Source organism: Centruroides sculpturatus, unplaced genomic scaffold, assembly GCF_000671375.1.
Source record: "Centruroides sculpturatus isolate CEXI.00-Female unplaced genomic scaffold, Cexi_2.0 scaffold1128, whole genome shotgun sequence".
In the NCBI taxonomy this organism is placed as follows: Eukaryota; Metazoa; Arthropoda; class Arachnida; order Scorpiones; family Buthidae; genus Centruroides; species Centruroides sculpturatus.
In genome coordinates, this window is record NW_019385590.1 from 179,120 (window position 1) to 194,096 (window position 14,977).

The 14,977-nt window shown below is 30.2% G+C and overlaps 1 protein-coding gene across 1 annotated transcript; it reads left to right on the top strand.

Moving 5' to 3' along the window:
• The first annotated feature begins 305 nt into the window (after positions 1 to 305).
• On the top strand, positions 306 to 13,681 carry LOC111640390. Its single transcript, XM_023386401.1, has 3 exons — positions 306 to 468; positions 12,731 to 12,806; positions 12,890 to 13,681. Exons 1-3 carry the CDS (start codon positions 375 to 377, stop codon positions 13,647 to 13,649), a joined length of 930 nt encoding a protein of 309 aa, XP_023242169.1. The 5' UTR covers positions 306 to 374; the 3' UTR covers positions 13,650 to 13,681.
• Positions 13,682 to 14,977: the final 1,296 nt, after the last annotated feature.

Consider the following 14,977-nt stretch of genomic DNA (forward strand, 5'->3'; position numbering starts at 1 on the left):
ATATAAAATTTTTATAAAATACAAAAGATAGTTTAATATTTTTAATGTTTTATATGGAGGATATATTTATAAGCTTCTCTTTATTTATAACATATATTTTTAAAAGAATGATCATACTTAGGATTTTTATTTGACAGATGAGAGATGCTTATTTTATTATTATATTTATTTAAAATATATGTATATACAAAACATTTTTTCAAAGCTTTCGGCTAGAAAACAACGTAATTAACAAAAAATGAATAATCGATAACGAATCAGTCAGCTGATAAATGATAATGAATAATCTTTAGTAATAACGTCATCGGGATAAGAGAAAATGATATTGTTTGTAACAGCGAAGTTCTTTTAACTGTAAAGCTTAACAAGTCGTCATGTTTTTAGTCAAAACAATGGCTATAAGTCTACTTGTTTTTATATCATGCCTTTCTATAGGAATTAATTATACCAGTATAGAAAATGAATCAGGTAAAACTTTCTTCTATGCATTATTTTACTTTTTTACTTAGTGTTAAATTATGAACAAGGAAACTAGTATTTTAGTTTCCTTATTGATAGTTTGATATTAATTTATTTCTAATCGTATACAGGGAACTAAAAATTTTTAATGTTACTATAAATCTGTTATAATTTTTTAATATAATTTTACATTTATAAATGAAACTATTGTATAATATATGTTTTAATTATCTTTCTACTGTTAGAAAATGTATACTAGTTATATCATAAAGATAAGTTAAATACAGAGATAAATAATATTGTCATCATTTTAGAAATTTAATTACAAAATATTCGATAAATATCCTTTATAAATATTTACCAAGTAATTAGTAATTGTTATTTTAATGAATGTTCTTTCAAAGAATATAATAATAGATTCAATTAAACGCATAAAATTTGTTAATAAAAATATTTTTAAAACTCCATCTACAACGTCCTTCGCAGCAATGCGATGAATGAAATGATTTTTCTGTTTATTTATAAATGTTTTATTTTCCATCCTTTCATCTTTTACATTTTAAATAAATTTTATTTTTATTTATCGCAATAAATAATTCAATTTTAGGTGATACTTCCACAACTAAAGACTAAACACACAGTATTGCATTCAGACTTTTTATGGAGAAAGCTGCGCCGGATACTCTGATTATATTACTAACTTATTATGGATTCTTTATAAAATTTATATTCAATCTGTTTTCGAATGTGAAATAAAATTTGATAAGCAAAAGTTATTAATTAGGAACTTAGTAAATACAATAACATACTTCCTGTTATTGTATTTACAATGCCGACACTTGGGCATACAATAGGGGCATTTGTTTGGAAATTGTTTATCAAATCGCAATGAGTGTCTTTTCACTCTCGTATTGAACGAGACAATAAACTTTTACCAGGGAAGTACACCAGGAGTAGAACACTTTTTGAAGAATTTAATAATTGTGCTGCAATTTGAAACAATTGTATAAATTCCCACTGTCGATCGTCTGTCTGTATTTCCTTAATATCGAGAACGGAGGTAGATAGATGCAAATCGAGACCAGTGTGAGAGACTAGCAGAGGGCCACTGGGGTGATCTCTAATAACCACTTACGCTGCACACGTTGTTCAAACCTGGACTCGGATTGTCGGATGGCTTAGGAGGGCAAATCGAGTGGGGAGTGCGTCGGTAAGTCGGCAGATACAACGATAGACAGGTTTAACAAAATAGCAAAGCATTTATTGAATAATCAAGCTAGGTTACATGAGGCGATAATAATATTAAGATGAAATGCGGTTAAATAGGAATTAACTATACAAAGACCCGCTCTTAACAGCTTTAACGGCTATTCTGAGATAGAGTTCACAAAGCTCTAAAATACAAATAGAGAGGTTGAGGCGCACGTTTTAAACGTGTAAACGTGTGACGTTCGGCGCCGCTTTCCCGTAAGCCTAAAAGTTTGACGATGATGTTTGGAATGTCGAGCGTGATTCCACCGACTATCCAAACACCATTGTCAAACTTTTAGGCTTACGGGAAAGCGGCGCCGAACGTCACATGTACACGTTTACACGTTTAAAACGTGCGCCTCAACCTCTCTAATACCTCTATGAAGATATGAATGATATGCGTGCGTTGAATGGACCACAGGAATCGTAGTCGGCACAGGAACTGCAGATTGGCGATGGAAGTTCGAAGTTGTGGACTGTCGTATGGCGATGTTCTTTCGGTCGCTGAGTCCGGTGTATGGAGATAAGATGCACACATTAACAACTATAACTTCCTTTGGATCGCCCTGAGCTTCCGGGGGCTCGAGCTTCTATACTGTCTACGTGGGAAAGGAGTCACGTGATCGACTTCTGTTGACACTAACGGTGCATTCCGATCAACCAAGTGTCAACTTTCCTACCTAATTGTGAAAACAAACGGTGACCTCCGATATTATTCTCACTAAGAGCGGGTTTTTTCCATCGGAGTTGTTTACAAATTTTTTTCCGACAACTACGTAAAAATCGGGGATCTCACACCAGATATGGAAACCTTGGAACAGGAAGTCCCGATTAACTATAAACCAACTAATCAAGTTCACAAACCACTTAGTTCACAATTCACAAACGTTTATATTAACGATTAAAACTTACATACGGTTATGAACTTACAAAAATAAAACAATTACAATAATCCAGTTATAGCAAAGTTCGAATGTCAATTAAACCACAACAGGTCCGTCGAAAAGGACTCCTTGCGACGATTCCTTCAGACGTTGGTTATCGCAGAGCGAGACGAAACCAACCTTCTAGGCAAGCTTAGGAGAAGCTTAACAAACTTAGATATGTCTTAAGCGAACTGAACTTCCCGCCAAATCTCAATCCTTTTATACGGATTGAGACAAATGTAATTCCACCAATCAGCGCTTACCAGCGGACTAGCGGACGTCCGGTAGCGCTACTAAGCGCTATCGGACGTCAGCTGGTCGTACGATGTTTTCTAGCCAATCCGTGGTCGAGTTTCAAAACTACTAACATCTCCAGATCCGTGTCTCCATGATGACGTCCGTTGGTCGTTTGAAAACAGGAAAAGCGCGGGAAATCGTACGTCCAGACGAATTATCCCGACACAACTTTTGATGCAAATCAGAAGTTATGTTATTTGATTTTAAAATTTTTTTTCGGAAAGGTGTTAGATATCACTCTATTGTTAAAGGAAACGTATGATGTACAGTACAGTGGCAAGCAACTACTACTTTGAGGTGAAAAGCATATGTTTTAAATTAAATAAATTAAAAGTATGATTAAAAATTGCAGTCCGGCATTGTGACGATGTCGCAATATATAATTGCTCGTCTATTTTAGAAAAGTCGAAGAATTTATCTTTTTTTCCCATTGTCTTTCCCCTTTCCTTGCTCTTTTCGTGCTTCCGCCTAACCTTACTTTCCTCCATAACTATAGATAGATTTGAAATTACATATCTATCCATTGTTTATTACGTTTAATTGCCACATTATTCTTTCTATTGTATACGTGCAATACACTTTTGCAATATTTTTTGTTTAAGGGAGGAAGCTATTCGATAAATAAAGTTTGGACATCAGATTACTGTTTCCCTGAATGTTATATTTTTGCTTGCAACATAGTTTTTCGCTTAAGCCATTTTTATTTTATTAGATTAATATTGCTACAATAAGATGCAGCCACAATACTGATAAACTCCTTAGACAAAGCGACTTCATGGCTTTTTACAATATTCAAGAGCTCCGATTTTAACATTTGTGTATCCTTATTTTTGATCATTTCTTTCTTTTTCCGATTGATGTTTGGAATTTTTTTCTAATTTAACAGAAGGATATGGAGGATTATTAAGTACAATAACGCTTCCTTCATCCAGATTAGGAATAATATCTAAAGCCGTTTTTGAACGTTTCACCATTTATCGTGATAATCTTTTTTACATTACGATTTTAAAATCTTCAAAGCACAATCGACAAATTCCTTATCACTTCCAATGTAACAATAAGACGTTTTCTTTTCCTCCTTTTTAAATTAAACCTGTAGATCGACTGAAAAGAATTAATCGTCACGTCTTTGCAAACATTTACAGTACTTAAAATGGTCTAATTCAGGCCAGACTAAGAATGTGTCATGAATTAATACAAGTTTCCAAGAAATACAAATGATCATTTAAATACAGTAAAACTTCTCTAACTCAAACGTCTGTAACTCGAAGTTTTGTACCTGCACTGCCCCTTGGAGCTTTGAGTTAGAGTTTTATTGTAATAAATTCTACGATTTTCTGATCTGTACTGTTTTACTTTACGTAAATATAATTGTCACCAAAAAATAATATTTTTATAATTGTGTATAACTTATTATTACTGATTATATTTTGACTATTAGTAACAATCAATTACTATTTGCATTTTCTGTTGTTTAATATTTTATATTCAAATATCAAATTTATTGTAAAAGTATTAATGTATATAACTCTCTGAAAGATTTAAATAATTTTTATAACAGTGAAATCTATTCAATCTAGAATTACGGCAGTAACTCCCCACCAAATAAAAAAGTTACTGATTGACTATATATATGTTACAGTCAAAACCCGTTTTTAGTTAGAACGCGTTTTAACTAGTTGAAACTAGTTTATACTGAATGTCTTTGTTAAAACCCGTTTTGTCTAGTTGAAACTAGTTTATACTAAATGTCTTTGTTAAAACCCGTTTTGTCTAGTTGAAACTAGTTTTAACTCAAATTCATTTTTGACTAGCAGTAAATTCTAGTTTTAACTAGACAAAACGGGTTTTAACAAAGACATCCAGTATAAACTAGTTTTAACTAGTTAAAACGCATCCTAACTAAAAACTGGTTTGACTGCAACGCATAGAGTGATTCGGGGTAAGATGGTAAGCGGGGGAAGATGCCTAATTTTTGATATTTTCAAACGGTGACGTCACATATTGTCATGTATTTGTATGATGAATCGTTGGGCCAATATTGAGTGCGGAAAGCTGTAGTTGGCTACCGTTACTTCATTTTCTACATCCGAGAAGAATAAAAGCTAGATAAGAACGAAGTTTTTGTTGTGAAATGTTTCTAGAATAATTTTAAACTAAAAGTTAAAATGGAATTTATTAAAAATTGCTAAAAACAATTAATGTGTGATGTAGTTAAGGTTCTAAAGTTTCCATTGTCAGCTACCGCCGATCCCGATCGGACATGCTGGAGCACGTGACTCTACTAGGCATCTTACCCCAACAAATGGAAAATATGCCACATTTTTCTTGGGGTAACGTGCCTATTTTTTGTTAATTGATTTCCAATATGCCTATTTTTAATAAACTTTTGTTTTCTCGTTTTATTGCAGGATATGCATAGAAATTATATAAGGACTTCTCAAAAAAGTTTTTGGACTGAAAAAAGCTTTCAGCTAGCTATAGAACACGTTAGAACGGGCGGAAACTTAACAATACTTATACTGTGCTGTTATACTTTGTACTACATATGCAATAAATTAAATTTGGTTAAGAAATTCAAAAATTAATTTTAAGCAATTATATTTGCTATCTTACTCTAATGGCATTTGGCATCTCACCCAGATACTTGGGGCGAGATGCTTAAAATGCCAGACAGTGAAAAAGTCGTCATTGCAATACACAGTATAGAATTTTTTAAAATAAACTCCAAACTTTTATTTGAAAGACATACTCCAGAATATGATATTTTCATTAGAGGGCTCCTAAACTATTTGAGTTTAGGAGCCCTCTGCTTAGGAGCGCTCTGTCTTAGGAGCGCTGTAATTTTCTTCATAAGCAAAATGTTAGGCATCTTCCACCGAATCACTATAGGCCTACATAATTTTATTTCCCCCAAACATATTTATGTAGCTAAAATTAGTTTTAACTAATGTTAAAAGTTAAAACTAGTTTCATCTAAAGTCAAAACATGTACAGCAGTAAATTAACTAGACAAAACCGGTTTTGTCTAGTTAAAACTAGAATTTACTGTAGTCAAAAATGAATTTGAGTTAAAACTAGTTTTAACTAGACAAAACGGGTTTTAACAAAGACATTCAGTATAAACTAGTTTTAACTAGACAAAACGGGTTTTAACAAAGACATTCAGTATAAACTAGTTTTAACTAGTTAAAACGCGTTCTAACTAAAAACGGGTTTTGACTAACATATACAAGGAATCAGAGTTGCCGATTTTGGGGGTCTATTTCCCCGTCCCACAAACGTTAAAGTAATTCCGAATAACTCGTTCGAAAGGCAATTATTTTCTTAAATAACGTACAAAATTTTAAGATTTTCTATAGAGCGGTTGCCGAAATATAAATAATCCAAAAGTGCAAAAATCGCTTAAAAAGCTGTATTTTCATTTTCTTCTTTTTCTTTATCCGGCACTATCTGCAGTGCCGGATGAAGAAAAAGAAAAAAAAAACTACTGGGTCTAGAAAGCTCAAATTTTAAACTTAAGCCTTTCTCGTTATCAGTATGGTGCTGGCCAAACTTCCGGGTAAATAGGTCAAAGTTCACAAGGGTTTCCCATAGAACTATTTCAGTTTTACGGCGTTAAACTGAAATAGTAGTTTATCTTTGGTACAGATAAGCTTCACACTTTGAAACAAAATGTAGAAAAGAATAGTATAGGTAAAAATCTTGTGGTTACAGCTTCGAAGCTCCAACCTTTCCTTTACCAAAGGAAAACTCCTAAAAAGTTTGACCGTCGTCGAAATTGTTATAAATTTTTATTTGGCAAATTTTTTTACATCTCAGATGTTTTTGTTTTGATTTATCAAAATTTCCAAAATCCATACTTTGATGGTTAAAGGTCAAGAGGATCGGAAGATAAAGGAGATCGTTTGTCATATCTCAAGTAGGGTCAGACTTAATGATGATTTTACTCGTTATTAACATTTACAATTTTCTATAAAACTCATTTCTACCCTCAAAATTTTTATTCCTTTTTATAATAATTCAAAATATAAAATGTTTTTAATAATAAAGTATCATAAGAGATGGCGCCACACACGCAGTTTTAAATGTTTCGAGAAAGTTACTCAACTCATTGTTGGATTTTTTTATTTTTGTTAATTGCGGTGAAGAAAAGCGGTATAAAAAATAAATCTTTATTCAAAGCACCATATTCTCGGTCATTTGTAAATGAATAAATAAAAGTGAGATTTATATCTATATTTATTAAACAATTACACGATATAAAATATTGTTTTGTTTCACCTTAATGATACGATTTACAATCTGTTATAAAAATATGTTACGATAAATAGAAATTAAATTTTCGTAAATTTTCTTTCGTTTATGCAAATTAAATTTCCTAAAATTAAAAAAAAAAACGTTTAATTGGTTGACATCGTTTTATAATTTCATTAATGGCAAGTTTAATTATATTAATAATGAATGATTTTCGGTTATTAGTCTGCATTTCCAAGAAATGTTTCTCGAAGTTAGCATAAACTTATGACTAAGAATCATGTGTATTTAATACTGTATAATGAAAGTTAAACTATAAATTCGTGTATATTAGAGACAGAATTAATATACTGTATAATTAAAAAACTTTATTATAAATACGATAATTTTTAGAGTAATTTCTAATTTTTCTAATAAAAGAATTATGAATTATTAAATTTAAAGTAGGCAATTTTAATTTTAAGTAAAAATATATTTATAAGGAAGTTAATGCCTATTTCTAAGAATATATGTTAATTATAATCTAGAAATACTGTGTACTGGATGTGTATATGAAGGAAGCCTCCAATTATATTAAAATTAGAACGATTTACTGTTTCCTAGTTTAAAATTTCACTATAAGTCAGGATAAGTGGGAGCATTTCATAGAAGTGGGTTCGTATTGTAGAAAATCCCACATATGAATTAAGACGTCCATTGATAATAATTAATGTTTCCGAATTACACACGTATAAAAAAAAAATATATTTTTATAGTTGTGATTCGGCCACATTAATTAATATACTAATAGTATGAGATAAATTATAACTTACTAAGAGTAATAATTGAATAAGTTAAACACTGTATCAATTTGGTTTTGTATGTATGTAATTTTCTAAACTGAAAATAAAAACAATGTTTAATGAATAATTAAAATTCTCCTGAAATCGAAACAGAAAATGTAAACTTATTATAAAGAGAAGTTTTCTGTTTTAGAACTTAAAACATTCTTTTGGTGTTTCGGTAGTGTACTCAGTTATCTAAATTTTCCCTTTTGATTCCTATATAATCTTAAGCGAATTAATATGGAATACATTCACAGTGAATATTTTTACTATATCTACTATCCAGGTAATGCATTATTTTCAAGTTTTAAATATTATTTTAACAGAATTAAGTAGTAAAAATTAATAAATTGTCAACAAATTACAATGAAGTTATTAATTTATTAATTATATTTTACAAATGCAAATGTAGATTTAGAACTCATAATTAAAAAAAATTTTTATGTATATTATTTAAAATCCTTATCATTATTATTATTAATTTAATTATATTAAAAACTATATATACTGTATTTTATTTTAGTTTATTTATAGTCATAATTTATAATCATATATTAAAATTTTAAAAGATGTTTTAATATTTAATTTTTGTCAAATACAGTATTAAATTAAATATTTGTCTTTTAGAAAAAGATAATTCATATTAAATATTAAATGATAGTTAATTCATATAGATTATACTTTAATATAATTACTAGGCCTATATAATAACTAAAATAAAATTATTCAAGTTTGTTTAATCAAAAAATATTACAAATTTATATTCATTTAAAGAGTAATTTATTGAATACATACTAATATAGCCTAATTCTTTAACAATATTAGAATTGATTCCTATATTTTATTCTTGAAGTTTGTCAATAATAAAACTGTTATTTTAATGGTTTTATAATTAAAAAGATATGAGAATCAACTATAAAATTTTATTATAGGCCTAGATTTTTAGAGGTAAGATACAAATGAATTTTGAATAAAAAACTTTGTTTATAAAAGATAGACTATACAAGTATGTGCCTTAAAACCTGAGAAGAGGACCGTGTGATGTATCTTAAAAGCTTATATAAAATTTTTAAATAGACAAGAAATAAAATCAATGATAAAACCCATTTCTACACATTTTTACACACCGTTTTTGTCTGTTATGACGTTGAACATGTACGTTCTCTCCGAAACCTATGTGTTTTAAACTGCTTTAGACAGAACCTTAGAAGTATATCAACATATTTATGTTTTCTTACGAAGCTCAAGCAGAAAACTCTACGAAATATAGGGCCTAATTACTACGTATTTTCCAGGAAAAGTTAAAGAAAGAAAAGAATTTGATATGTTTACAGAATAGAGAAATATTCGGAAAAGTTCTTCATTAAAATTTTTAAATGGATATTCAATAAAAATACTCATTATTAACATTTTGATATACAGTATTTATAATACTTTATTGTTTTATTAGAAAATAAATTTAATAGTTTTATTTTATGCGCTCTTGCTGTAAGATATTATTAAATTAATAAATTAAAATTCTTTCAAAGTGTAAATAAAGTACGTTTTTTAATAACGGAAGAATTAATACTTCATAATTTTCTTAATTAGTTAATTATCTGAATATATAAAATTACTTGTTCTAACTGACTGACTGAGTAATTGATTCATCATCGCCCAGAGCAAACCGCTGAACCTAAAGAGCAGAAATTTGGTACACAGTTAGAAATCGTCATGAAAACGCACACTAAGAAGGGATTTTTCGAAATTCCCCCGCGGAGGGGAGAGAGAGAGGATGAAGGCTTAACGGGAAGAACGGCTTCTACTGTACTATTTTAGATGCGATTTTTTGTTTTCAACTACGTTTAGTCTTCATTGAGTACTTAGGTGTATTAAATTGATAACATTTCAGACATTGTTATAAATATTTTTATCTATTTCGATTTTGAAAATGTTAGAACCGTTTTAAATTCGAATTTGTTATTGCATGTTGGTTCGATTGTAGAACGATTGTAAACGTTCCAGAAAATTGATCAAATTAAAAATAGTTCGTTTGATTCTGGGCAATTCTTATCATTCTCAGCGGTAGATGTTATATAACAATTACTATGGTGAATATAAATAGGGTTTGCTTGATAATTCCGAGCGTGCGAAATCGCGGATAACAGCTAGTATAGGGGAGATCGGGGCAAGATCGGCATGTTAAGATTTACTTAAATTTTGTGTAATAAATACTGCTGTAAACTGAAAAAAAAGCTTTGCATATTGTCTATTGGAATGTTACCTTACTATAGAACTGGTTAAAATCAGTTTGGAAATAAAAATAATTAAAATAATTACAACTTTACAAGAAGAGAGAAATTGACGAAGTTGCCCCGGGTATAGGGGCAAGATCGGCAACTTCTCTCTTTTTGTAAAGTTGTAATTATTTTAATTATTTTTATTAAAGTTGCCCCTGGTATAGGGGCAACAGTAATGGGGCAAGATAGGCACGTATATAAAATTATGTTATTAACAATGTATAAGTTGGAATTCACTATTAAAACAAAGAAATACAAATCCAACACCCATTTAATATTATTACAACGAAATGCAAGTTCAAAGACATATATACATGAATAACAAATGCAAACATGTTTTCATTTATCATCTGTTTGATTTTTATCCTTTGCTTCTAATGTGGCTTTATGTTGCCGATCTTACCCCGCTAGTCATGATTTCGAAACATTAAGTACAACCCTGAGAACAGAATGCCAAGCCACGATCTGGCCACGTGAATAAGTTGAAGTTACATCCTTCTAACAGGAAAAGTAACTTTCGTTATCATGGAATTATAACAAAACCTGCCAATTCAATATAAATGGAAAAAAAATATTATATGGAATTGAACGAAAATGAAAATTTGCTTGATAATTCAACTACGCTTGTTGGAGAACAATAAAAACACTACACTCAACAAGCCACCAATAAAACTCAACTGCCTAACCTATAACCAAAGTCTCCTTTTAATTTGTTTTTTAAAAAAAGCGCTTGACAAACTTGCCCCGCATGCCGAAGTTGCCCCGATCTCCCCTACTATTTAATTCTTGAACTTTCTTTTTTAATATAAAATGTAAATATAAAACAAGAATTGAATTCAAGTTAAACTTAGAACAATATCAAAACCGGAGTTACAAATAAATAAAATATAATAAAATAAAGGGTCTATAAGAAAAAGGCAAAAGAAATAAAATGACAATAATAAGCATAAAAATGAAAAATAATAAAATATCGGCTTACGTAGAGTGTAGCCACAAAACATATTGCTAAGTGAAGAGTTTAAGGTAAAAGGTAATTTTGTAAATACCCCAGACGGTGTTCTTACAATGGAGTCTTTATTGTTACGTAGGAGATCGTAGATTCTGCGATTAAGTCTATACAGAAATTATTTGTTTTCATATTTACCGGTTTTTTCGTACACCCCATCTAAAAACTTGTATGTCACCATGGCAATCTTATTGCCTAGAGATCTATTCTTCATAGAAAGTTTATTGTGAGTATAAACATATTAGATTACTGCCAGTGCATTGGGGAAAACCATGTGTGGAGGCAAATCCTCTTAAGATTCTTTAACGTGTCTTACATCTGCACTAAAGCCCTAGGTCAGGGGTGGCCAACAGTTTTTGCCCCCGGGCCAGATTGGAAAGAAAACTTTTTCCACGGGCCGAACCAGAGGCTGCCCTGGGAAGATTTTGAGGTGGTGCGAGATCTCATTGTGGTGTCACCCCGTAGAAACTAAATTGTAGATAGAGATTACAGATACATTTTTCACATTATCATGCTTTATCAACATTCTACGCTGTCTTAAGAGATTTGTAATGGAGGGTTAACTCTAAACGCAAGTAAGTTGTTGACATTTTTTTTTAGGCGTCAGAATTTTTCATCGAGCTATTCGGACTTCAATAGATATAAAAGTAATAATATGTTTTTTCCGTGGCTTTTAGCAACAATTTTTATCTATGATTGGTCGGGAGAGTGTCACGTGATGATAGGGCGCCATTTTCTGGTCAAACAATAGCTTCATCCAGGTATACTTGCCACTAAAGACACCTTTATGTTACTACTGTTTCGAAAATTATTTTTACGTTAAATTAAATTAAATTATATTCAAGTTAATCATTGGGCTGCAATTTGAAAAAATTGTAGACCTGTCTGTCTTTCCTTAATCTCGATAACGGAATTAGATAGATGAAATCCAAGACCAGATATGAAACCTTAGGGGCAGGAGGTCCCGATTGACTGTATATGAACTTCCGTTATGTACCGAAGTTCTTTAAATGGTAAATAACTAAAATAGTATACTGTATATCATTTTTTAGATATATATTAAAATTTGAAGCTCACTTATAGGAGTTTAATACACTATGGAAATTGGTGTTTTGTGGAACAGAAGCATTAATAATGTCAACGCGTTTTTAATATATTAATTGATTTGCTATAATGTATAATATAATCTTCTCAAATGAATGATTTATTTTTTGTTAAGATATTTTAGTGGTAGAATTAGGTAATCATTTTAATATATTTTATTTGAAAAATATGCAATGTTATAATAGATCATGTAACTGATAACTCTAGTATTTATGAACACTCATAATGCAAATTCTTACAATTTATATTGAAAATTTTTGCAGTATATTATATAATAACTATTTTATATATTTTTTAAATAAAATCTGACTAAACATATTCTTTCAGAAGTATTAGTACGGAAGAATAACATAAAAATGGAAAAAAGTCCAGCATGTCAAGATAAACAATGGGATGAAACAAAGTAATTGTTTAGGAAACATTAAAATATATAATCCGAATTAATCAGTGTTTATATAATTTAAGTATATATGTTTTTTCTTATAGAAAACAAATGAGAGCTTTAAAAAACGAAGAATTCCGAAAAGCATTTGAAGAGACAGTAGAAATTAAGCGAAGTTGGGAAAGTTCACTTTCTTTACAGCTTATAGACGAAACACTAAAAGAAGACAGTCAGCTTTACAGAGACAAAGAACTGTTTCAAATGAGAAGAAATGCAGCGAAGAAGTTTAGTGACCCAAAACTGTGGTCAGAATTTATATCGAGTGCATTTTGGGACGTCGTGTGTGGTACAGAGGGAGAAGCCATCAAAGAACTTCGAAAATATAGATTATACAACCCATTTTATGATTTTGTTGAACATGTAAATGATTTCGAGATTGTAAAGAACGAAATGGAGAAAAGAACGGAGCGAGTGTACGTTTTCGGAAACAATGATTCATCCATACACGATATTGACAAGATACACCCTGTTATGTTAGTCGCTTACGCTGAGAAATTCGATGATCAGAAAGACACTTTATTATGGAAAAAATGTTTACAAAATCACATAGATATTAATTATCATCACCAGGGAAATTGTCTTTGGCAAAAAGAAGGTGGTGAATGCTGTGAAAAGCTGAAAGGTGTAGCTCTTGGAGAAATGATCTGTGATAAAGTATCGAGAAGACTTCAAAAAAATTTACATGGAAATTTTGGTGAAGCAGTGTGGGATGTTGAAGAAAAATATTTTATGGGATTGCCATCAAAATGGTTATCGAAAGTTCAACAAATTTTGTCAAAGTTAAAAAAATATAATGTAATATAATTCAATGTAAATTAACAATTACATTTAAAAAAACAGCAATTTTAACATTTTATGAAGTTGTTTTTTAATTTACAATTTTTTATATTAATTTAAATATAATAATTTTCCAAAAAACGTTAAAACGTTATTTTAACTTTTGAGCATTACTTTTATCAGTATATTTTAAATACAGGTAACCCCCGTATAACACGGTAGTTACGTTCCAAAAAATTGCCGTGTTATGCGAATCCGTGTTATACGAAACAAAGAACTAATACGAAAAGGAGGGTTATGTTCCAAAAATTAAAAAACATGCTAGTATATTTTCATAAATATCTTTATTAAAATTTTTTTAAGTGATACATATTAATATAAATTAAACAATATTTTCTTCGTCATCACTAAAAACACTATTAATTAACCGAGAGCATTTTCTTTTTGGCAAGTTATCCTTATTCTCTGAGCATTTTTCTGCATTATCTTCAGATCCATGCTTTACCTTTTGCAAAATGTATGTAATTTTAGATTGCTTGCTTCTAGTTAAAAGGTCTTTATAAATTTCCTTATATGGTGCTAAGCACTTATGAAGAATAAAGCAAGTATGGAATAAGGGAAAAACATTCGGCAACATCAGAAGCAGAAGCGTCGCGATCTGGCAACATTGAAACAAGTTTCGAGAAGGACCACGTGTATCGACAGAAGGCGAGAAGAGAAAATTTACATACTTAAGTACTAATAGTTCACGAAAATAATAATTTTCGTGAACTATTATTAGTTAAGTATGTAAAAATTTATTACATTTCCTGTTGTACGAGGGTTTTACCCAATTCTCGAACCGTGTCAGAGTGAATCCGTGCTATAAAAGTACCGTGTTATACGGGGGATGGTACCAATTCTCGAACCGTGTTAGAGCGAATCCGTGCTATAGAAGTGCCGTGTTATACGGGGGTTACCTGTAATTAAAAATTTGAATTTTATTCATAAATCTGTATCCAAATTTCATTTATATCTTAATGAATTTATCATTCGTCTTCTAAATTAATTATATATTTTAAATTATTGTTATTATTATTATTTTAAAGTGAAATATAAGATTGTTTTTATAATTATATTTAAAAAACGAAAAGATCACAGAAATTACTGGCAAAAGTTTCACCAGAAAGTTTCATTTGATTTTTAATAAAGGTATTTAGATACTGTGACACACACATCTTATGTCTTTGAGAATCAATATTTATTGTTTTACAAACGTTTTCAACCTGATCTACAGGCCGTCGTCAAGTATTTTGAATTATCTGGAACGTTTTTTGTATTGGTTCCAGGTTCGAACAATTATCTGAAAATAAATT